We start from the raw sequence: 25,920 nt of genomic DNA, 5'->3' as shown, positions 1-25,920 counted from the left end.
GCATCTTCCATGTGATGTGTGCAGTACAACTTGTTATCGTGACGTTTGCACTAGCCAGGAATTACATAGTGCAGTGTGAGATACACGGTCACACACAGTGTCTTCACGCTCTCATCTTTTGTCCTCCGGCTTCTATTACTAACCGATCAAGAGCGAATGCTCGGTTCCTCCAGGATGTAAGATGGCGCCTCCAGTCCTGCGTCAATAGTGGATCTCACGGCGGTTGCTCTGGGGCTCCCCCTGGCGTAGGAAAAAACGCAGGAGGCGGGGAGACTGCGGATCACACACTCGCCACCACCATTCTATCCGGCGCCAAACCAAAGCCGAGCTCCCACACAGCCATCCCCCCCAACCTGCCGCTCACCCCGCGGCCACCCATGGCTCTGTGTAACGGAGACTCCAAGGTCAGTCAGGGTGCGGGGGGCTCTGGTGGTGAGGCGAATGTAGGGGAGGGCGGCACTGGCATGGGGCTCACAAGCCCACAACCAGCCGAGGCCTTGTGTCTGCTGATAGCAGCAGGGTGGGCTAAGGTGTAGCTGGGGAGAAGAGGCCGGGGCACAGTGACAGAGCCATCCTCTCCATGAGAGTCTGTAGCACGGCTGCCGTGCCCATCACTGTGCCCGGGGAGTGCCCCCTGTGTTGATGCCTAGGCAGGAGACCTGTGGTGGGATCAGGGTACATAATGCCATCTCTCCTGCTCTCCAGTGACCTATGAAATGCCCAGTGCCACACGTGGGCAGTGCCAGGGGCATGATGCCAGGCTGCAGTGTCCCCATTACCTTGAGGAGGTGGGCAATGGACACTTGCCTTCTTTGTAAGGGGGCTGTAGCCTGTGTCATGCTCATACTTCTGTGTCCTCTTATTTCTTCCATTATTTTGTATTTTAGATATGAATGATATTAAGTGTAGTCTACCCTGTTATAAGGCTGCACACCTACCTATTGCTGGTTTCATTACAAAGCATGGGTGGGGATATGCGTTGTACATGTGCTCCGCATGCATTTTTGTATGCAACTCATGTGATATATGGTCAGTCTGTGACCATAAGATGTTCTCCTCTGGCCTCTATAGATGCCTTTGGGATGCACACTGATGGATGGATGGGTTTTGCAATGCATTAATGTTTTTAGCACAGAAAAATGGAGGCAGAATTGTCAACACTAGTGACTGTTTTTTTATTTTTTACTAAATAACAAACTGCAGAGTTTAAATGCCCATCTAGTATTCGCTTCTTTATGTGTTACTGAATTGTTTGTTATCTTTTAACCTTCCATTTGTAAGTGGGGGAAGGAAAGTAGGTTCTGTTTGGTCAGTAGAAGTTATTTCTGAAGTGCAAAACTGCAGCGTAATGCTCTTTTGTGGCATTGCATGGCTATTTTTGTGTAAGTGCATTTAGTCTGGGAGACACGTCACGCGAATGTGCTTAACGTTGTGGTTCATAAATCTGTTTTAGGATGATAATGTTTCATGTGCATTCTACACCAGTGGCAGACCTGACAAAGTTTAAAGGGGAAACGCCATCCACTCCTCACTTTTTAGAATTTATTGGGTTCTTGTCTCCACGCTCTCCAATAACATGTAAAAGTAATCTTTGCCGCTTCGGTGAATGTGAAAATGTGACCAGCATTTCTCATGTATACACCCCCTAGAATAAAAGCAGATGTGTAAAAACTTTTGGAAGATAACAAAAATTATGAGCAAATTATCTGAGTTTTGGGGAGATTTTCCAGTCATTTGCATCTTTTCAGTATATAGAATATATTTACTAAGCAGAGATTGTCAAAACTCTCAACTTTGGCAGATTTTGTGTTCCAGTTTTAAAAGGGCAATACTATTTATTACATAATAAACCTGGTTTTGCAGTTACTATTATTGCCCTTTTAACTATGGCATTCATAATCTGCTAAAATTGTGGGGTATGACAATCTAGTGCTTAGTAAATATAATCTTTAAACTGCAGTAGGTTCTTTACATTTATTATCAAATAGACGCTGCTGAGACTCTGCTTTTCTGCTAAATGGCAGAAAATTGTCACAAAAAAACTTTTACTATTGAGATTTAAATATAACCCCACTTAGCTATTTTATGAAATACATTTTTGGGTACTTATGAGTTATCTGGGCGCCCGATTTTTTGATTGTATGCCTTAAGTTAAGGCATACAATCAGATGCGATGCGATATCGCATCGCATCGCATGCGACCATCGGATGCGATGACCCGATTTTTCCATAGGAATCAATGTTAAAATGGACTGAGTCCATTTTAACATGGAATTCAATGGGAAAAAGGGGTCCTTTTCATACCCCTACTATCCAAGTGGGCATGGAGTTGGATATAAACCTGTGGCGAGCGTAGCGAGCCACCGAGCCCGAAGCGTGGCGAGCGAACGGTATTCTGTGTCCCCTCGCGGGGCTCGCTACGCTCGCCACAGGTTTATATCCAACTCCATGCCCACTTGGATAGTAGGGGTATGAAAAGGACCCCTTTTTCCCATTGAATTCCATGTTAAAATGGACTCAGTCCATTTTAACATTGATTCCTATGGAAAAATCGGGTCATCGCATCGCATCCGATGGTCGCATGCGATGCGATGCGCCCGATCCGACCCGATTTAGAAATCGGGCGCCCAGATTACTCACAAGTACCCATTTTTGTTTTATTGGTTTAGGATTTAAGGAATATGTGTTAAAAATCAGTGTCATTATACATCACAGCTGGGATAATTATTTTATTACATGATTATCCCTGCTATGCATTAAATGTAATTCAAAGTGATAGCAATAGTGATACCTAGGGAGGCCAATACCGGTATTCGGGATTTAAAAAAATCTCAATCCTGGTATTGTATTGGCTGATACAGCATAGCAGATTATAATGTATGGAAGAGGGTAAAGATCTTGATGATGTGCTTGACTGGCGAAGGTGTGTGTGTGTGTGTGTGTGTGTGTGTGTGTGTGTGTGTGTGTGTTACAATATCATGCCACACACACACGGTAAGGAAATGTATATAGGAAACATTTATTATGTGCTAAGGTAAGATAAACAGTAATATCTGCCTGGGTTCCCACGGTGCTCCCTTTAGATGACTGGTCACGTCACAGTGCCAGTATCTTCCCATGGAAGAGGGGGGGGGGGGGGGTGCAACTTCCCGTGAAATGCCTGGGGTGACCTACTACTTTGATTCTGTCAGCAAGTAGTTTTAAGACCGCTGCTGTGATGCAAATGTCAGTGGTGGTGTGGTGCCCCATCCAATAATTCTTCTTCCTTTACTAGTAAACAGATGGGCTGGCAAGTGTGACCTCTATAAAGTCAGACACAGACACACAGCCATGCCGTAATCTATCTGTACTAAGTGCCACTGTTCAGCTCTGCCTACCCTGAAATGAAATGTGAGCATGCTCAACTCAATCCTGTAATTGGAGGCTCCAATCTATGAATTCAAATCCCAGCCTTTTTGCCCCAAATCCCGTGATCCCACCAATCCTGGGATTGGCCTCCCCAGTGATAACTGCTGTGTCTGCGAGTTACTGTACATCCTTGGGATATTAGAGTAGGTTCCAAAACAATCCGTCTCCTGTGAGAATGACTCCATAGGTATTACTTCTGCTAGGATGAATAAACGCACACAACATCTATATACCTGATGACACCGCACTGGCAGCCTGTTTTAAGCAGGGCGCATTTTGCCCTTTAAATATCAGCTTAGCGTTAAGACTGATACCCCTTTCAGACATACTACTCGAGATTTAAACCCGGTTCAATCCCGAGTTTTAAAAATCCCGGGTCCATTGCAGGTGCGCAGGACCCGGGATTTTAGTCGACTTAACATCCTGGGTAGAGCCATTCAGACATACGCTAGTCCTGGGATTGTGCATGTGAAAAATCCCGGGATTTTGTCAATGTGTCTGAAAGTGGTATAATAGGCATAAAGCGGTTTACACAATCTTAAGAGGCCTAAATGCACAGAGATATTCAGACACTTTGAGTGACTTCAATAAATCACTCAGAAAATGGTTGGGTACTTGTTTCCTAGCACGGCGCCACCAATTTACATTGTATGGCATCGGGTGTGTGAAATCAGTCGCATCGCATGCGATGCGATTATACCCGATTTTTAATTGTACAGCCACCCTGATGGCGGATTACAATGTTAAATGCCCCCCAGACCCGATTTTTCATTGTATACCTACCATGATGGTTAATTAGTATGTCAAATGCGGGGGGCATTGTTAACGCCACGATCAACGGCAACCCGAAGCGTGGCGAGCGCAGCGGTACGCGTCCTCCGACCTTTCATACCCCCACTATCCACGTGGAGTTGATTTTATATAGTGTGGCGAGCCACCAAGCCCGAAGCGTGGCGAGCGGACGCGCATAATTTCATATGTATTTCTCGTCCCCTTGCAGGGCTCGCTGTGCTCGCCATGCTTCGGGCTCGATGGCTCGCTGCGCTCGCCACACTATATAAAATCAACTCCACGCCGACGTGGATAGTGGGGGTATGAAAAGGTCTGAGGACGCATACCGCTGCGCTCGCCACGCTTTGGGTTGGCATTTGTCGTGGCGTTAACAATGGGGGGGGGGGGCATTTATCATACTAATTAACCATCATGGTGGGTATACAATTAAAAATCGGGTCTGGGGGGCATTTAACATTGTAATCAGCCATCAGGGTGGCTGTACAATGTAAAATCGCATCACTTGCCATTGTAATGGCATGCGATGCAATTTTAAAATTGTATGGGAACGTCTTTAAAAGCCTAAAATCGGGTTAGTCGGGTCTGATCGGGTCCCATCGCATATCTTAAGTTATGGTATGCGATGGGACCCGACGGGCGCCATGCTAGGAAACAAGTACCAATGGTTTTATATATCGCTGTTAGTGTAGACCACGCAGTGATTGAAAAGCTCCGCGGGTCTGTATCTGCCCGCAATTCAGAATGACCGGGTCAGATAATTTCAGTGCAGTCGCGCAGCAGGTCATGCACATCTCCCGCATGTGTGGCACGGCTGAGCTGCTGTGTATGGCTGTCATGGCAGTGGCCACACCTACTTTATCTCCAGCCCCAGCCTGTGCGGCACGCAGAGCATCGTCATCCTAGCTGTGGGCACAGCAAGTAAATGGGGAGGAGGACAACATCCTGCTGCTGCATGCATGTACACCGCTTCAGCCAAAGAAGCAGTCTGCTGTACGAAAGCTTTCACTTGTACCATAGCAGAGGGCAGAGGCAGCTGCAAGGTCAGAGAAAAGTAGCAGCCGTCTCAGTAACAGAGCAAAACAGGGGAGTGCAAAGATACAATGGGCAACCGGCCGGGATTTTCTTTAGTGAAATCAGAAGCTGGGAGGGGCTCAACCAACGCACAAGAGGGGATCACCGTGGCACACCAGTTTTAACTGGCGCTTTGGCTCTGCCCACACGCCGCCCAGTGTCGGACATCACAAAATATATCCCGGCTGCCAAATGACGCGTCCAAGCTCTCCTCAGTGGCACTGTGAGATGCTTGTCATTGCGCACTGGTAGAGGGCAGAGGGCCAGTCAGGATAGGTTTGTGGGTCACATGTTGCCCACCCCTAGTATAAGAGTACCGCATACGCTTGCCATGCTTTGGGCACTATTATATTCTCCCGCCACGCCGTAGAGGATGGTAGGGTATGATATAATGCCTGTTGACACATGTCAGCACTATGGTTTTTTTTTTTTTTTAAATCATGTTGACCTAGACCAGGGGTGGGGAACCTCAGGCCCAGGGGCTATATGCGTCCCCCGTAGCCGGTCTCACTGGCCCGCCCAGCGGCTTTGCCGGTAGTCAAGTACAGGGGAATTCTCGCGAGAGGTCGGTAGTTCTCGCGAGATTCCTCTTAATCAGCAGCACCCGGAGACTGTCAGTCCTATTCAGCGGCAGCCACTGGAGTGTGGGACGGCTGCAGCAGGACAATTTGTAAGAGAAATTTTTACATATGGCCCCTGAAGGATTTTTTGCCCAATACAAATGGCCCTTGGCACAAAAAAGTTTCCCCACCCCTGACCTAGACACTATAGATCTAATGACTGCATAACCTCCCTGGGATACACTGCTTCGTAAATAAAGTCTAGAGCAGTGGTAGCCAACCCTAGACCTCGAGAGCTACCAACAGTTCACATTTTCCATACAACCTAGCTGCTGCACTCTTTAATCACTGATACATTTTAAAAGATACACAGATGGAGCTAATTAGCTCACTTGTGATTGTGTGAGGAGACCTGCAAAACATGCACTGTTGGTAGCTCTCGAGGACTAGGGTTGGCTACCCCAGGTCTAGAGTGTAGTGTATTTGTTCTAACCGTGGTATCTGTTTTGGAGCAGTGGCTATTATGTGTCTGCAGGAGTTAGTTTCTCCAGGAACACAAGTGTAGTAATAGTCACATTTTTGAGTTGTCCTCTTTTAATTGTAATCTATGGAGAATGCAGTACCATTTATATCTATTTTCACACCAGAAATACAGGGACTTGCCAAGGAATTTGGTTCCTGGTTAGCCCCTTTCACACCAGCCTAGCTTCCCAGGTCGACCCGGGAATAGTGCTGGTGTGAATGTGTCGTAGGCCAAAATAAAACAGGGTTATATTTACTAGTGGAAAAGGGGTATTACTGATGGCATGTTTTCTAAAAGCATTTGCTGAAGAGGGAGTGTTCTGTCCAGTCATAGGTTCTGCGCATGTTGTCAAAACAGCGGCACCTGTGGCTATTTGGTAAAAGAGAAGTGCACAATACCTGGGAAATATCTGTGTAGTGCATCAGACAGCTGCTGTCAACTGCATTGCTAGTGAGAGCGTATAATGAGGAGACACACTCACGATTGCAGCTTCTGATTGGTCCTCCTCCTATTCTATTATTATAAGGAGTGAAATCAAATAAACCCTCCCCCCATTGAAAGACCCTAATGTGTATGACCAAGGTAGTAAAATGAATATACGAAGTGGTATTGCAGTATGTAGTAGAAGTAGTTGGGAATCTTCGTGCATGCATGAGTTATAATATGTTGTCACTGTGGCTTATGTGAAAGTTCCTTATGAATGTGAATGTGTCTGCCCGCAGAATGTGACCAGGGCAGGAAGTGTTTGCTAATAACATTAGCATATCCATGCACTTCTCATGTGGTCCCATGGTCACAGGCATGACTTCAACCCGTCTCATTACTCTTGAGGCTTCTATGCTGCTTTTAATTCAATTACTTCACAGTGCGATCACAATGATTGGTTTATTGGGTTTCCCCTTTTACTTTTGCACTCATGTCTTCTGGTCACATGAAAGCCATTAGAATTGCCAGTGTTCTGTATTACACATTTCCCTCCTATGTAGTATAGTAATCACATTTTCTGCTCTTATCTGTAGACCAGACTGGACTAACACCCCTCCAACTCCTAGGCAATTGTACATGCAAATCATATGCACGCACATTCTCTAGAAACTTGTGCCACAGCTGCAACTAGTGGCACTGTCAGTCCTGCAGTGGATGGTATAGCTCATCCATAAGTTCCTCCTGACGATTATGGCAAAGGTAACCTTACTGCGCTGCTGTGTGCAGCCTTATTCTTTGGTAGTTGATTTCCGTTTCATTTTTTGCATAGTGTTGTTGGCAGATGTTAGTAAGTAATGTTTAGTATCTCTAGGAATATATTTCTTTCCATATTTAATGTGATCACATTATGGTATATTTGGTATTCCTGTGTCTTTTCAGCTGGTCAAAGCCGGAACTGACACAAAGGATGGGCAGCATCACTTTGAAGGGGCTGTGGTGATTCTAGATGCCGGAGCGCAGTATGGAAAAGTCATAGACCGGCGTGTTCGGGAGTTCTTTGTGCAGTCTGAAATCTATCCACTGGAAACACCAGCGTTTGCCATCAGAGAGCAAGGATTCCGGTAAGAGAGCACAGAATCTCTGTGGGAATTTCTTCTTTTTCCATTTAATCCTTATTCTGAAGGTCATGAAATCAGCCAGTCTGTAATAAACTGTAAGCATGTTTTGTATGATACAAATAAATTGTGGCACCTGCAGAGTTACCAAACTTTTAAATCAATGTTCTAGGGGAATATTCAATTAGGTCTGGCATTTTGCAAAAAATTTTGCACACCTTGTTCCTAATTTTAACTTACCACTGATATGCAAGCTCCTGATACCCTTGTTTTTTTTTTGGGGGGGGGGGGGGGAGGGGGGGAGATTCGGCTGTCTACGATGGTCTCCTGTCTTCCCTCATCCTGTTCTTGTCAGGCTGAATTGTCAGTCCAGTTGCAGTGAGGGGTCCTTGAAATTCTCAATACAAAAAAATTGAGTGATTCCACGTAAATTTTATTTTTTTTTCAAATCGCACATAAATGAGTGAGAGGCCAGTTACTGTGTATAAAGATTAATCCGTGTGTGTGTGTGTGTGTGTGTGTGTGTGTGTGTGTGTGTGTGTGTGGGGGGGGGGGGGTTGTCTGTGTCATTCAATCACCCTTTGCACGATTGTCTCTCAAACAATGGCCTGGTTGAGCCGCTTGTCTGGCGAAGAGATAACCTGGAGATAAAGCACCAGCCAATCAACTTACAACTGTCATATTTCAAACACAGCTGATTGGCTCGTGCGTTAAAATAGATTTTGCAAATGGTGGAATAATGTACAAGCTAGCCATGCTATTTATAATGTGGGCACTTCAGAGAGGGCACTTACTAGTGGAAATGCTGAGTGGCTGATAACATTGATGTAGCTGCTGTCCCTATAATTGCTAGTTACAGCTATTAAGAGCAAAAGGGTGGACATGGCTGTACTTATATTATTATTAATTTAGCCAGTTTAATCAAATATACAATCATTTGTAATACCTTTTCTGGTCATGTATTTTATCAAATATATTCAAAATTTTTTATTTTTGCAGAGCTATCATTATATCAGGAGGACCGAACTCTGTGTATGCAGAAGACGCTCCTTGGTTTGATTCTGCTATATTTACAATTGGCAAGCCAGTTCTAGGGATCTGTTATGGCATGCAGGTAAGTAGTAACTTGGATTAGTTTACTGATTACACCCTGGCATCTAAGCTGTAATGTGTCTTGGATTATGGTGCTCTTTGTTACTTGTACTGTTCTATTGTATGCCCTTTTTACAACACTTGTGGCGACTTTATAAATAAATTGTAGTGATAATAATTCTGTGGTGTGTGGCATTGGTTGGGCTGATGATACAGGACCAAATCGTTCAAGTTTTTTGGCCATGTACTGTATATTTCTTCAAAATCTTCCAAAGTATGCCACAAGGTACACTTAGCCTGGCAACAGAGCATATTACAGGCAGGACTAGTGATATAGGGAAGATTTTCGATTTTACATATAGAAGCAAAATCGAATAGAAAATCGAAATGGCATCAAATGGTTTTTCTGCATTCGGTGCAGATTCTATCCCAATGCGCGCTCCCGTGTAGTGTAAATCAAATAGAACAATAGTCGTCAGGCAAGACTATGGGCAGTATTCAATGAGGCTGATTCGCCATGTTTTATGGCGATTTTGTGCTATTTTCGTGCTGTAAGGCGATTTTTTTTTTTTTTTTTTTTTTTTACTAAAACGGTGAATTACCCTATTCAATGACCAGGTGGCGAATACATTTCAAGGTTTTTATCACCATGATTCACCGAGTAGCATTCGCTATCTTTTTATGGTGAAGTGGAATGTGAACTTTTAAAATAAAGTGTTTTGTTTTTTACATTTGGTGTCAAAAAATCAGGAATTTTATTCTGAGGGGCATGCTATTTTTATTCATAGGCTGTAAGCACATGAATATATATTTAATTAAAAAAAAAAAATATATATATATATATTTTTTTTTTTTTACACAGAGCAGCCAGCAGGGGGCCGGGAGCCGAGCCGCTCATTAGATATTCATATATTCACTGCACCCGATCATTACATATGCACGATCGGGTGCAGTGAATACCTGGTCCCCTGTTGGCTATCCTGGGGGGCAGCCTGTGCTGCCTGGCTCCCGGGGAGCCCACCTCCCCCCCACAAATATTCTGGGGCAGGGAGACTTCCATCTCCCTGTCTGCCGCCGTCCTCAGGCTCCCTGCTGCATCGCCGCAGGAGTTAAAATTCGCCGGTCAGGGGCAGTGAGCCCCTGACTCGTTGAATACTGGAGCCGGCGAGGCTCCGGAACGCGGTTGGCAGTGGCAAATGTGCAGCGAATCCTAAACAGGATTCGCTGCACATCGTCAAAATTCTCATTGAATACTGCCCTATATAGTACAGATATGGGATTGATTCACAAGCAGAATGGTGTGCCTTGCGGAGAGAGGTTGGGAATGCTGGCTTTATCACCTCAGTGTAGGTTTAACACGGTTCTAGCTTTTCATCCCTAACTTGCAACTTCTGAAGTAGAAAAAAGTATTTCTTCAATTACTATTAAATCAGTTTTTCCAAGGATGAAGGAGTGTCTGAGCAGAGTTAGAGGCTTGAATCTAGGGTGGCTTGGTGTTTTTCCTGCTGGGTTTCTGCATGGAGGAATGACAGTGGTGCTGGTTTACCAGTGCATTTGCCACCTAGGGTGGAGCATAACTTATCATCTGTTTCTAGAAAGTTGGAGAAAGTGATGAGAAAAGTACAAAGTTCTGCGTCTAACCATAAGATGTCCTTATTATCTGCAGATGATGAATAAAGTATTTGGAGGAAGTGTCCATAAGAAAAATGTGAGGGAAGATGGAGTGTTCAGTATCAGCATTGATAATTCGTGTTCTTTATTCAGGTAAGAAAGGACTTACAGATAAGTAGACAACTTAGAGTGGGTAGGGTTTGAAATGTTTGATCTCTGATTTTTTTTTTCTTCCAAAAATAGTATCTATTTAGCAAGACTTGCTTAGTAATCTATATGAATACCTTTACTGCTACATTACCCCCTTCCTATGATGATGTACTGTGGGTTCTTTGACATGCTGTGAATGCTGAAAGTCCATAATAAACCCTTTGAATGCCACCAGACCTAGTGCAGCCACTATTGTTTTAGAATTTACAGAAAAGCAAAGCTTAGCCCAGCCCTAACCGGTCCATGAAGATGTCTTCTCTCTCCTCTTACAGGTAAACTGCTTTTGCTTCTATAACAGTTTGAACTTTGCTTCCAGGGGGCTGCAGAAGGAGGAGGTCGTGTTGTTGACGCATGGAGACAGTGTAGACAAAGTAGCTGATGGATTCAAGGTAGTTGCACAGTCTGGTAACATAGTAGCAGGTATGTATCTCAGGTTATCCTTAAAGTCATTGCTTGCGTGTATTCATTCGATGACCTCTTATGTGCACTAGTTTCTACAATTCAAAGGGGGGTATTCAGCCGTGACCCGGTTCCGTTTTCGGACGGCTCAACGTCTGCTTGTGCAGATGGGATTCAATGTCCCGCCTGCCGAGCGCCGAAAAGGGGGCATGGCCGCGAAATGCGGCCGGAAATCAAATAGGGCCCTGCTGCTATTTCCCCCATCAGGAATTGCGGTGGGAGTTTGAATACCCCCCAGAATCTTAGTAGCTTATAGTAAAAGTGCATGCAGCACATAAATGTAAGTAGACATGTGACCGTACCAAAGTTATCAGCGGAGAGGGCAGCACTGGGCCTTGCAGAATCACCATAAACCTATTAGACAAGTGTTTGCTATTTATGCATGCAGCTATGTGCCAATTAGAATAAGAAGGCTCATGAAGTGAGGGCTCCCCCATGTGGCACATAGTAGTTACTGTACACATACCCTCGTAGAGTGTATATAGGATTTACCTGTCTATTCTGTTGTATATTGACTTTGTGATAATCTAGAAAGTGAGTATAGAGGAGATAATGCAGGGATGGGGAGCCTTCAGCCCTCCAGCTGTTGTTGAATTACACATCCCAGGATGCCCTGCTACAGTTTTTCTATTTGGCCATGCTAAAACTGTTGCAGGGCATGCTGGGATATGTAGTCAAAAAACAGCTGAAGGGCCGAAGGTTCCCCATCCCTGGCATATGGAAAACTTACTTCAATACACAGATGGCCTAATTTGCCGTTTTCTTCCTTTTGATTTCTGTTCATGGCAGCTATAATTGTCACTTCAGCAATACGCAGCTGAATTGTCTAAGTACATGTTTTTAGCGTATCTATAAATAAACTAATGAAATGTATCTGCGTGAGGCTTCTTGAAAAGTATATCTATACAAATTTTAGACCCACAATAGTCTGAGAAATTAGTGTTTGTTTGTTTTTTACAATTTTATCCTTTTTTACCCGAAAAGGAATAGCAAACGAGTCCAAGAAGCTTTATGGGGTACAGTTCCACCCAGAAGTGGGCCTGACAGAAAATGGCAAAGTCATGCTGAAAAATTTTTTGTACGATGTTGCGGGATGCAGTGGTACTTATACCGTACAGAACAGAGAAATAGAATGTATACGGGAAATTAAGGAGAAGGTTGGCTCGTTGAAGGTCTTGGTGAGTATTGTGTACTCATAGACATCCCAATGTGACATGGTTACAATAATAGGCAGTCATTTACATATGCAAATAGAAAGGCGGAAGAACCGTATTAATTTAACATGGATCTACATTGTCTTTCAAGTATTTGAAGGTTCCAAAAAGAAAAGAAAAAACTTTTGTGATTTGCAAATATTCACATTCTAGAATTGATATGGTTTCATTGATTTTAATGTAGAACCTTGTAATTGTTGTGCAGGTGCTATTGAGTGGCGGTGTTGATTCTACAGTCTGCACAGCTCTTCTGAACAAAGCCTTAAATCAAGACCAAGTCATCGCGGTGCACATAGACAATGGATTTATGCGCAAAAGGGAGAGTCAGTCTGTAGAGGAAGCCCTGAAAAAACTGGGAATCCAAGTCAAAGGTTTGTCTTTCTTTAGAGGCGGAAACTAAAGTATAATCCTATTATTGCTTTGCTAGCAGACTCTGTTTTAAATATTTTTGTTTATAAAATTAACATTGCATCAGCCTATTGCGGTGTCTACTCCTGGCCAGCTCCGCTGGGCATGTACGAGGTCTCACTAATTTTACAAAATCTCCAATGCAGCCTGGAACTGGCAGTGGCTGCAGCCAGGGGCATCTGCCCCTGCTGTGGTGATGGAGGCAAGCATGCATGCAGCTGTCTAAATCGATAGCTGCAGGTTGCGTTCATACATTGCCCAGCATATCGTTGTGCTATCTTTGCGATATCAGCGATGATATAGACAGGTGCGCAGAGCTTCCCTGTCATTCAGCACACATCACACACACACATCACACACACATGATATATGCTGATGCCAATTCTCCCACATAACGGCAACTCATACATCCAGCCCTATATGTCCATCCACTTAATCTCTCTCCAAGGCTTAGCGAAAAGACCCTATAGAGTAATAAGTTGCATTACTCCATAGTTAAAGCATTTATCAAGTGTATAATGTTTAAAATCTAATCAACGCCATTTCTTATGCAGAAGAATTAATAAGTATTTTTTACCATTGCTATAATTGACTGTATATTCTCAGAAATATGAAATTAATAGTTTGTGTAGAACCCTTTATATGGACACTTATGTGGTCCCCAACATGTGTCTTCAACAGTTGTGAACGCAGCACATTCATTTTATAATGGAACGACGACTCTGCCAATATCCGACGAGGATAGAACACCGCGTAAAAGGATCAGCAAGACCCTTAACATGACTACAAACCCCGAGGAGAAGAGGAAGATTATTGGGGACACCTTTGTGAAGGTGTGTGCTTACTGAGCGCTGAAAGATTTTTGAGTGTAATTGAGCTTTTGCATGAAGATGCTGCCAGCATTTCCACAATGCCCTTATTGTGTATTTAACATCAATGTGAAGGTTTTTGTGTGGTTGTAACCTGATATCTGAATGCTCGCTTGCTTACAGATCGCGAATGAGGTCATTGGTGAATTGAACCTTAACCCTGAAGAGGTTTTCCTTGCGCAAGGAACATTGCGACCAGATTTGATTGAAAGTGCGTCTTTGATTTGCAGTGTTAAAGCTGAAGTTATAAAAACCCATCACAATGACACAGAGCTCATCAGAAAGCTGAGGGACGAGGTAATATTATATGGAAAGTCATGTGATCCCAGGTAACTGCAGATGATACAGAACCCCTCTGTAATCGGCTAACCGTGTTTATGGTAGGGTAGATGATTATCTGGCACCTCACAGATGTCTTGTAGAATTGAGCTATTAAGTATCATCTTCTAGTTCGGAGTTAGTCTCAATGGATTTAAACCATACTTTTAATCAAAGAAAGACAGATGTCTGTTATAACGTACAGTGTCAGTAGATAGTTTTTAACAAATACATGAAAAAGATTGGTTATTAATAAAAAAAAAAAATTGTCACATTCTTTTGGGTGACTAGAGTGCTGCCTTCACTGGATGTATAACAGCACATTATTATTGTTTTCTGCAGGGTAAAGTAATAGAACCATTAAAAGATTTTCACAAGGATGAAGTCCGAGTGTTAGGACGAGAGCTCGGGCTGCCGGAAGATCTTGTGTGCCGACATCCCTTCCCTGGTAAGAGAATCTGCTTGTGCAGTTGTTTCTCTGCATGTTCATTCAGCTGGAGTCTTGCGGTCGTATCTCCAACAATCAGCCGCCGGAAGGGGATGCTCGCGCGTCCTATTCCGACGGAGGTCCCCGTCTATCGCCTCCCGCACACCCCCCCCCTCATAACCCTGCCCGTCTCCCTGAAGCGGGGGACAGGCAGGGTTCGCATCCCCCCACCTCACAGAAACTGGGACGCGCGAGAGACGTACACATGTGCCAGTTAGATGGAGCGCCTCTCTGCCAGAGCTCGCCAGCGGGGGCATACTGGCGAACCGCGGTGCAGGCTGAGAGGCGCCCCATCTGTATGTCTGTCGAAATAGGCAATATGCACTTGGATAGGTCAATGTTAGACACCTGTTGTATTCATACAATATTGTTATAGGTTAGAGTGATATTTCAATGTGATTACTGCGATGCCAATTACTGTAGTTAATTTTGTGAAACACCAGTGTTAAAAGATTGTAAAAGCAAACCAAATCCTGGTTGGCCAAAGTGAAAGTTTTTTTTATAGCTTTTTAGGGTTAGGTACTTGGGAGCGTGTTGGGTTAGGCCATTGGTTCCCAAACTGTGTGCTGTGGCACCCTAGGGTGGCTCGGGTTGGTGGACCAGGACCAATTCATATGAATAACTGTCAAAGTAATAAGTTAAAACCAGCGGTTGTGGCTGCCAATCTTAACATGTGTTCAAACAGAAGAAAATCCTGTCCCTCCCTACATAAATAAACCTAAATATGTTATATAAACACTATTTGATTAAATATACAATTTATTTAATTTCTCCATAATTAACTTTTGGCCTAAGGGTGATATTATTGGGTGACATAATTCTAAAGAGTTTGGGAACCCCATGGTTAGGAAATTGGTGGAGTGTTAAGGCCCCCATCCACTAGTGCGATTTGGGCGAAAAGGGCTCAAATCGCAAGTGTTTAACCTCAGATTCCGATCTGATGCACAGTCCTGTGCTCACTGGATCGGATATGGTCACTGCTGCACCAACGATCCATCGGATACCAGGAGTAGGGAATTGAATTGTGTGCAAAAGGACCGCATGCAATATATCGCATGCAGTCCCAGGTGGCTCAAGGGGGATCGGCTGCGACTTCTTCCCTTAGAAGTCACAGTAGTGGATGGAGGCCTTTAGGGTTAGGCTGCCAGGGGGGTTGGTTAGGGTTAAAATAACAAAAAAACGTTTCCTTCTTTGCATGTCATCTTTTTGTCAGTTGACCAGTTGATGGTCAGTCTATATACCGTAATCCTTACCCAAATTGCAATAGTAGCAACATTATTTCTACTGGCCAAATAAAGCTCATATACAATACTGAAAACTTTTCATAAAGGAAAAATAAGTTGCTGTTACTTGACATGACTTGGTAAAATCATTTATGAATGTGGCTGAGCTTTTTCAGGCAGTGCTTTCTGTTTATTCTACTCTACACTATTACTATATCTATGGTACAGACCATTGATGACCCTGCCTTCTAATATCCACAGGAGGCTTTGCAAAGTCAAAACAAATCACCAGGGCCAGATGGGATTCATCGCAGGGTTCTAATGGAACTGAGGGAGGAGTTAGCAAGTGTTAAAAAGTGTTCCATTTGTGATCATTTTCAGTGGTATGGGGTCAAAGGACTGGACAATAGCGGAAATAGTACCAATATTCAAAAAAAAGGAAAAAAAAGATGTTCCTGCAAATTTTGTGAGCTTAACAACCATTGTGGGGAAATTATTGGAGGGAATTTTAAGGGATTGTATCCTGAATTATTTAGAGGGGCATAGTATAATCAGTAGAAACCAACATGGGGTTTGTAAATAATAAAAAAAAAAATTCTTGCCAAACTAACCTAATAAGTTTGTACGTGGAAGTCAGCAAGAACCTTGATATGCGATATGCTGTAAACGTGATCTACCTGGACTTTGCAAAAGTGGTGATGAACAAGGTACATGCATCTGGTATTTTATAGAAGATTGTGTTGTAGTTGGTATGAATTAGATTTAAAGAACAACTTGAAATAAATTTGCTATAAAATATCAAGTACATAAAATTGAAAACCAAGGTATGGAAACCTTTTACATATTACAAAACTTTCATAATGGATGCTTTATGAGTTGGTTTGTACTTTGATGCTGGATGCACATTTACACAATGGTCCTTATTCTGGTTCACTCGCTACCCCGTGCATTCGCACCGGGGAGCAATGCTTTACTACTGCGCATGTGCATATGCTTGGTGCATGCGGGCACGGCAAACTGCTAGGTGGGTGTGGGGCGGCGACAGGCTCCGCCTGAAGAAACACCTAGCGTTTCATGAAATTCTGCAGTGACGTGGTTGCTGGGGGTGGGCAGCTGAGAACACTGGCGGGCTTCATTGAATCCCCACATGCAGCGCTGCAAAATTTGCAGCATTGCGTGTGGACAAGAATAAGGTCCAGTGTTTGTAACCAGCAACATTGCAGCGATTGGGACTTGGCGGAGGTGTCAGTATTGAGCAACTACATGCACGCTTGCCGAGTCATGCTGCATTCCGCATGATAGCCTTTACTTGCGATTTCCTCCGTAGTGCATGTGCAGATGGCGGAGGATGCCACTGACAATGCGCGGCAGCACACCTAGTCAGCTACATAGAGGATACACACTGAACGATATGAACATTTTGTCTTTACAATCCATTGGAATTGGCAAAATTGTTCCAAACATCATCTAGTTACAGCTTTATCCTGGGTACACACTAGACGACTCACAAACAATACAATCTCATCAATAATTTCCCTTGAACCCACGAACAAACAGTATAGTGCGTTCACTGCGCAAATTTGCAAAGATATCATCAGTGGCCTCATCTAGGTGTATGCGTTGTTGATATCCTCAAAGGAAGACACTAGTGATATAGTGCGTACAGTACACACTAAGCAATTTTTAGAATGTCCTAACAAATGGTCATTCACCAAATTAGTTTAAAATGTTGTCTGTGCTTTATGCTTTTGTTGCCAGTTTTATGCTTATTGTCCACACCCCACTTTTCTTGCTTTTGTTTTTAGTATACTGTAATGTTTAAGTATAACTTCCACTGCGGCTTGTTATAGTTTAATCTGGTCTCATTGTGCTTCAGGTCCAGGGTTAGCGATTCGAGTTATATGTGCCGAAGAGCCTTACGTCTGCAAAGACTTTCCTGAAACAAATAACATATTAAAAATAGTTTCCGATTATTCTGCAAGTGTTAAAAAGGTAAGTTGGTTGGTTAGTTGGAAGGGAGATTACATTTTAAGAGTTAACGTTATTAATATTTTTTGTATTCATTTAAAGTATAATTGCATTTTTTCAGAATAAAACGTTTTTCCTATAGTTGTTGTTGGAATTCTGTCCATAACCTTGCATTACTCTCTGCAGCCTCATACACTCCTACAAAGAGTCAAAGCCTGCACATCAGAAGAGGACCAGGAGAAGCTTATGCAGATCACTAGTCTACATTCACTGAATGCCTTCTTGTTGCCTATTAAGACGGTCGGAGTGCAGGTGTGTATTCCCATGGGTTTTTATAAAGCTTAATTTGCAGAATAAATATACATTTTGATTAAATAAGTCTGCTTATTTTGTTAATCTATGAGGTAAGTTGGTGGTAAGGAATCTGCTTCTTTATATACAGCTTTGTAATTACACCAAGGTTAAAAAAAAATGTTTTTTTTGCTGAACTTTTGTATGTTTGCAATAACAATGTTGTCGTTTTTTGTTTTTTTCCTTTACAATTTTGAGAATATGCATATTTGGTTGATGGTTTGTCATGTAAGCTTGCGAGCATGGCCCTCCTACCTCTGTTGGTTTGTTTTATCACTGTGTCCTATTGTAAAGTGCAACAGAATTTTTAAAGCATAAGCTAGTGAGATTTGCCCAGTATCAATTATAATGGTGTCGCAGTCTGCAAGAAGGAATTATCAACCTTTATTTACAAATTCAAGCCACGTTAATATGGCATTCTTATGAACTGGAAAATAGATGAAAGCTGATGAGGGTTGTTGACAGGGGTTGTGATCTTGGTAGCGGTAATGAGTCTAGGGGGTACATTTAGTAACTAGCAGTTTGTCAGATGCCCTGATCAACTGCGGCTTTGATTTAAAACTGCCACACCAATATATGCTAAATCAGGCTTTCTATTGCCTTTTCAAATGTATGGTAACCCACTGATTAGGTTACATACCCCCAGACTTTCCATACCTGAAACGTGATGCTGCAAAATAAAGCTGACCACACACCCATCGTGTACCACTGTTAAATTTGTATACGTTCGTGTGACAGGCCTGAAAACTACTGACTTGACAAAGAACGCTCTAACTAAAATCAATGGGGCAGTACGGATGGTGTAATGGTTAGCATTACTGCCTTACAGCACTGAGGTCATGGGTTAGATCCCCACCATGGCCCTAACTGTGCGTGGTTTGTATATTCTCCCCGTACTTTCGTGGGTTTCCTCCCACAGTCCAAAAATATACTGGTAGGCTAATTGTCTCCCAACAAAATTAACCCTAGAATGTCTGTGTGTGCGTGTACATGTGGTAGGAATATAGATTGTAAGCTCCACGGGCAGGGACTGATGTGATTGTTCAAATATGCTCTGTAAAGTGCTGCGGAATATGTGTGCGCTATATAAGAAAGTGTTAATAAATAAATAATAAGAATTTCAAATCTCTCCTGCAACTTCAGTCAACAAGTGAAATGTCAGCTCATGTTGTGGTAACATGAAGACTGCACTGACTAGCTCATGTGAACCCGACATGTAGCAATATTAACAGACCATTATGTGTCTACCTCTTACATGTGTGGGCAATGGGCCTGACCACTGAAAGCAGCAGTGGTACTAACCTATAATAATGCAGCAGTGTAGTGCTGCCTCCAAGGAGGCGAGTGCAAATTTGCACCATTGCTACAGTAAGGTACACTACAAGGTCAGTAGAGTCCAATGCAGCTCTAGGGCATACAGTAATATAGACCTACAACTTGGGAGCAGGTACCGAGCAGAGTGACTGTTGAACCATGCAGCCTGTTCCACACAGTACAAGAACAATGCAGCTGGGTGGCATACAGTGTACTCTGTAGCATACAGTACTGCAGAAATGGATGTTTGGGGTGAGGTACCTAGCTACAGTATGAAGAGAATTCAGCAGAGTACCCAAGCGTTATTGAGCTCATGTCACAAAATGCTGAGCTGGTGCTTATTAACCACCAAAGTTAAGTGTGCCAGTTTGAAAAATTACAAGTTCACGAAAGATAAAATAACAATGGTTTACAAGCAGGATTCTAACACGGGACAGCTGTGTAAAGCATCGCCTTAACCCACTTGTTCCATTTATGGATGCAGGCGCTCCTTTTTTGCATGTCATGTTGTGCAAGAGATTGCTATACAGCCAGGTGCCAAGCTATGGAGAGCGTTTACCACAGTGCCCCCAGGCATTATTGAACATGAATTGAACTTGCATTGTGAAATGGTGAGCTTGCGTCTTTTAATCACCAACGTTACAGTACTGTATGTGTGCCAGTTTGCGTCAATGCTATAGTAACTACAAGTTCAATAGCGGTTTAGAGTCCAATGCATCTCGGGGGCATACTGTAGCAAAGAAATCAAGTTTGGGAGGAGATGCCCAGCCGAGTGACCGTATACATTGCCTGAATGTGATTGGCCGGCTTATCAGGGATAACCATCCATCCACTGACTATCGTTTTCAGTGCTGTAGTTTTTGTCTAAGGAGCATTCGCCACCCAGTGGTTAAACAGTGGATTGTCGTGGTGTGTCATACACCATGAAATGCCGCGCTATGACGTGCTGCGGCTGGGAGACTTGTATACCACGCTGTAAGCAAAGCATTTATATATACTTAAGAGTTCTCCCACATAGGAGTCTACAGTTACATTAAGTTCATTAGTAGAATTTAGCAGTATAAATATATTAAAATGTTATATGAAAAGTTTTATGTATTGTGTCCTATATTTCATTGAATGACCCAGTAGCATCACACTTTGGCTACTGGTTATATTGATCTCTGAAATTTCACCTGTTCCTATGTGTTTTGTTGATTATTTGGAGAAAAATAAATTTTTACCCTAATTGGCATATTTTACATGAAGCATTGTGGGTTGTGTGATGCAGCTGCAGAGAGATGGGTGACCATGTTCTTGTGTTTATACAGGGTGACTGTCGCTCTTACAGCTATGTGTGTGGTATCTCTAGTAAGGATACCCCACACTGGGAGTCCCTCATGTACTTAGCCAGGCTAATCCCACGAATGTGCCACAATATTAACAGGTATGTTGAGTTCTGTGTGAAGCTATGTACACACACTTCGTTTTGCTTTAGATTTGATGTTAGATCCGATTTTCTATTAGATATGGCATTAGATCTGTACTTTTGCACTAGATATCGAATTTGATTTACATTCATGGTACATTGCACACATTCGATTTACTAGATCGAATTTGATATTTCCTTGGCTGCACAGTCGATTTTTCTGTTTGATTTTGAGAAAACGGAAGCGTGCATCGAATCGAAAGTGTCCTAAAAACCATTAGATGTGGATTAGATTTTGCTTCTATAAGCAAAATCTAATCGAAAATAGCCAAAAATCGATGCATGTGTACACAGCTTGAGGGCCCACTCCACTCAATCTGTGTGTTGTGGTTGGTTTGTTTGTTGGGAAGGATGTTATTGGGTTTGTCTGGGGTGATGTATATTTAATAATCTAGAATTGTGGCTATATATACCACTTCTTCTCCCCAGCCAAACTGCTAGATATCTGAGTCCGTTGGGGGGGGCGGATATATTTCATCATCATCTGCTGTAATGCTCAACTGCACACACATCTGCCAATCTGATTAAGCCCTTCCTGAGCATATCAGTGGGATGTGGGTGAATACCCAAAGTTGGTTGCAGTATGCTGTTTCTGAATAGAAAATGACATCTATCATCAATAATTACATTCCCCCAATTACCTTGTGTTAATCTTTATCACAGCCTTTTGCCCAAGGGAAGATATTAAACCTGTTTTTTTGCCTTCCACAAACTATTAGATCTAACCTTCTTTACCTCTTCATTTTAGAGTTGTATATGTGTTTGGACCACCAGTGAAAGAACCTCCTACTGATGTTACGCCTACCTTTCTAACAACAGGTGTGCTTAGCACTTTGCGACAAGCTGACTTTGAGGCCCATAATATTCTCAGAGAGTCTGGTAAGTTGCTGCCCTTGAGTTGTGTAGTTTAGTCAGATTGAGAGCTGCCAGCTTGGATTCTCTATGCAGTGCTTGTTTTGGGGTCTGTTCCTAAAGAAAGTGAGAACTGAATTGTTATGTTTGACTGTATATCACGTCAGTTTGACATGATCTATAGTTAAGTAGCAATTCATGTTTACTTTTCTGGTGAGGTGATCTGGTATTCAGGGCTCTGGTGGTGATCTCTCATGCTGTGGGTCCAGCTCTGTGAAGAGTGGAGTTAGAAAGGTAATTAATTTGTGTACTGGCGACTAGTCCTCGGAGGCTGCTGGGATATCAAGCGTCTCCGCAATGATCCTCCGATTGCACCATCTTGAGATGGCAAATCTGGACTTCCTAGTGAATCAGAAACCTGCTCTGTGAATGGCCTTAGGAGAAAAGTTATGTTCTCAGCAAAGCAGGTCTTCTCTCTGCATTATGGATAATCCCCTTTTATAATAGCAGACAACAGCACAGATAAGGGATGAAGTGTTACTTGGCGACTTGGTTACTCATCCTGAAAAACAGGGCCTCTGCTTTGGACTGTACATGATCCCAGGATGATACAGCAGTAGACTGTATCCTTGTTGGAATGTACAGAGCTATGAAATAAATTAAATTTACAATAATACTGCAACCAAATTTTTATTTGTTAACAAAAAAATAATAATACTGTTCTTGATGATTATCAAGTTGTTTTGCAACCTCACTGGGGTTAGAAAGTGTGTTAGGAATAATTTCATTATAAATAGTAGTTTTATACAACTTGTTCTGTTCATTCGACTCGTTTAAATTGTAAAAAGAAGCAACAATTTTTTTTTTGGTACTTTTTTCCTAGCACGGCCACAACTATCATGATCGTGGGCATCGTGAGGAAAAATCGGGGGCATCGCGGCCATCGCAAGCACTAAAAAATCGGGTGCGATGGTCGCGACGCGATGCCCCCGATTTCCCATAGGAAACCATGTTAAATGGGTCAATTTACCCAAATCATCATAGGGAACAATGTTAAATGGGCCATAAACCCCCCAAAAAAACCCAGAACAGTGAAATGTCCCCCCAAAAGTATTTTACGCCACCCCACGATGAACGCGAACCCGAAGCGTGGCGAGCGCAGCGTTATGCGTCCTCCGACCTTTTCATACCCCCACTATCCACGTCGGCGTGGAGTCGAGAATAGAATAGTGTGGCGAGCGCAGCGAGCCACCGAGCCCGAAGCGTGGCGAGCGCACGCGGATACCTGTGAAGCCTGCGAAGGGACGCGTTTACCTGTGAAGGTATCGCCACGCTTCGGGCTAGGTGGCTCGCTGCGCTCGCCACACTATTCTATTCTCAACTCCACGCCGACGTGGATTGTGGGGGTATGAAAAGGTCGGAGGACGCGTACCGCCGCCCCTCGCGGGCTCGCTGCGCTCGCCACGCTTCGGGTTCGCGTTGATCGTGGGGTGGCGTAAACTACTTTTGGGGGGACATTTCACTGTTCTGGGGTTTTTTGGCGGCTTTCTGGCCCATTTACCATTGTTCCCTATGATGATTTGGTGAAATTGAGGTATTTAACATTGTTCCCTATGAGAAATCGGGGGCATCGCGGGTACATTGAGCCATTTAACATTGTTTCCTATGGGGAAATCGTGGGCATCGCGTCGGGACCATTTAAGCCTTTTTTAGCCGCATACGACGCGACCGACGCGATTTTGACTTTTTTCTATGCATTTCAATGGGAAAATCGGGGGCATCGCGTCGGTCGCGTCGTATACCACTAAAAATGACACCCGATGCCCGCGATTGTGGCCGTGCTAGGAAACAAGTACCGTTTTTTTTTAATGTTGTTTTTTGTTTGTTTGTTTTTTAAACATATGCAGTTTTTTTTTAAGTCCTACATAGTTTAATAACTGATTAAACACAAACCTACGATACCTGACTGCAGAACTCTGGAAGTCAAGATTTATTTTTAATCTTTTTTTTAATTGTTAAGGTTTCTTTTTGTACTGTTATCTTATAATATCTGTGTGTGTGTGTCTTTTCATCGAAACACTGTTGGCAGCAAGTGAAACTCATCTTTCTCTCACAGAAACAATCATGTACAATTAGCTGCCTTACTAGCTTTCGAAGCATTTACAATAACCAAGTGAGTGCACAATCATCACACGTGCACTATGTAAATAACATTACTGCTGTTAGTATGGAGAGATGTCATATATATGTCATATATATATATACCTGGCATTTCAGTAGTTTAATTGGCATTTTTATTTTTACATAGGTTATGCCGGCAAAATAAGCCAGATGCCAGTCATACTGACACCACTTCATTTTGATCGTGATCCCTTACAAAAACAGCCGTCGTGTCAAAGGTCTGTGGTCATTCGCACATTTATCACCAGCGATTTCATGACCGGGATTGCTGCAACTCCAGGCAATGAGATTCCAGTAGAGGTATTTAATTTCCTGCCCTATTTGACTTCACAGCACTTGGTACAGAACTTACTATAGTGCAAGCTCTGTGGGTTATTGGTTAGATGTTCAGGTAGTGCTACAGTAAGTGCTATATTTGGAAGGTGGCTGCAGATGGCTTAAGGATTTACTTGTTTATTATACTCCTCAATGCAATCACGGAAACCAGTGTAAATCAAGGGGCATAATCAATAGGGTGCAAGATTCTTGCAATAAAAAAATGACCATGCATGTCACATCCATTTTGTCCATTCGTTTCTAGAAAAATGACCAACGTGTTAGATTCCGCTCCCCCCTTTAAAAATAAAATAAAAAATGGGTATAAAAAAAAACATATATTACCATGCCAAAATAAAATGGCTGATTTGAGCATTATTCAAATGAATGATAATTAGCAAACTTTTTATTTGATTGCAAAAAAAATAAAATGGCAAAAAAAATTTAAAAGGGAATAAAATTTTTTGGGTAATTTTAGGCCCATTAAACGTTTTTTTTTTCTTTATAAAAAAAACAAAAAAAAGTAATGAAAAGCAATGTTTTGATAAAATAAATAATTACATTTGGGGTGCATAAATAAACAAAAGTTTAGTGTCCGCAATTTGAGGACATTTCATTATCGCACCAATAACCTTTCTAATTACTGTCCTAATTAAACCAATTGAAAATGTCCAGTTGTCTAATTAGTCTATCGAATGCGTTTCTAAAGACTCCTGACATTTTTTTAACTTCATTTTGAGATTTATTGAAATTAAGCCCTGTACACACAGGATTATTTTAGGCAGTATCGCTGACTAAATGGTTGCTGTTTTTTTTTTTTTGTGTGTGTTGTGTTGTGGGTGATAAATCACTAGAAGCAGCCAGTCCTTAATGGTCACAGGAGCATGCTCCTTCGGTTATGGCTATATGTCGCTGGTGGTAAGGGTGCACAAGTAAGGGGCAGGGGTTAAAAGGGTATTATTGTTTCTGCCAACCACTGCGTGTACATTTAGAATGCTGACTTTTCCAATTGCGTACCACTATTGGGCATTATGTAATGTTCAAATCTCTCCAATCGGTTTTTAGGTTGTGTTGAAGATGGTGACAGAAATTAAGAAGATCCCAGGAATCTCTCGGGTCATGTACGATTTGACATCAAAGCCACCAGGAACTACTGAATGGGAGTAATTAATGTTTTTTGATCTGGTTAAAAGTACTGTGTGCAGCTTGAAATTCTATCAGAAACCATTCCCAGTGTTGACATGCAGTACTGTTGTTCAATTGACTGGAGCTGCTACTGTACATGATATTTGATTCCGTTTGCAGAGCCTGCACCCAAAGTAATGGCATTGGTTGATACTTTTAATCGGGGCAGAGGACTTGTACGGGTAACCATAATGGCAGTAACTGCCTGAGTGCAAACAACTCATCTTGCTTTGCCTTTTGTCTTAACGGAATCTGCCTGTTTTTTCCATGTGTTTATTATGTTGCTGTTTCATTTTGTTTACTTGCTTTTTTTTTTTTCTTTTTTTATTGTTTTCTTTTGTAAAATGTACAAAAAAGGCAGGTCATTTATATACATTAATCAAAACCATTGTAATAGCCGATAATGTAAAATGATAAACTGATGTGACCAACTGCTTTTGAACAGATTTATTATAAATAAATATTTTGCCAAATGGAGTTGCAGATGTCTGGGAATTGCT

At 42.5% G+C, this 25,920-nt stretch overlaps 1 protein-coding gene across 2 annotated transcripts; it reads left to right on the top strand.

The window, feature by feature from the left end:
* The first annotated feature begins 15 nt into the window (after window positions 1–15).
* Window positions 16–25,897, top strand: GMPS (guanosine monophosphate synthase). Of its 2 annotated transcripts, XM_083177894.1 has the most exons (17): window positions 16–404; window positions 7,374–7,539; window positions 7,720–7,901; window positions 8,895–9,009; window positions 10,654–10,751; window positions 11,125–11,228; window positions 12,252–12,445; window positions 12,687–12,852; window positions 13,571–13,722; window positions 13,882–14,055; window positions 14,419–14,524; window positions 17,663–17,778; window positions 17,941–18,066; window positions 20,730–20,845; window positions 21,636–21,766; window positions 24,048–24,220; window positions 25,301–25,897. In XM_083177894.1, exons 2-17 carry the CDS (start codon window positions 7,531–7,533, stop codon window positions 25,400–25,402), a joined length of 2,064 nt encoding a protein of 687 aa, XP_083034020.1. In that variant the 5' UTR covers window positions 16–404; window positions 7,374–7,530; the 3' UTR covers window positions 25,403–25,897. The 2 variants fall into 2 exon arrangements, with proteins under 2 accessions (XP_083034020.1, XP_083034019.1); XM_083177893.1 differs by lacking the exon at window positions 7,374–7,539 and having other exon boundaries at window positions 18–404.
* The last annotated feature ends 23 nt before the right edge of the window (window positions 25,898–25,920 follow it).

Source organism: Crinia signifera, chromosome 3, assembly GCF_055691185.1.
Source record: "Crinia signifera chromosome 3, ASM5569118v1, whole genome shotgun sequence".
In the NCBI taxonomy this organism is placed as follows: domain Eukaryota; kingdom Metazoa; phylum Chordata; class Amphibia; order Anura; family Myobatrachidae; genus Crinia; species Crinia signifera.
Note: the sequence above shows the minus strand (reverse complement) of the source record. Positions and strands in the feature narration are given on the sequence as shown.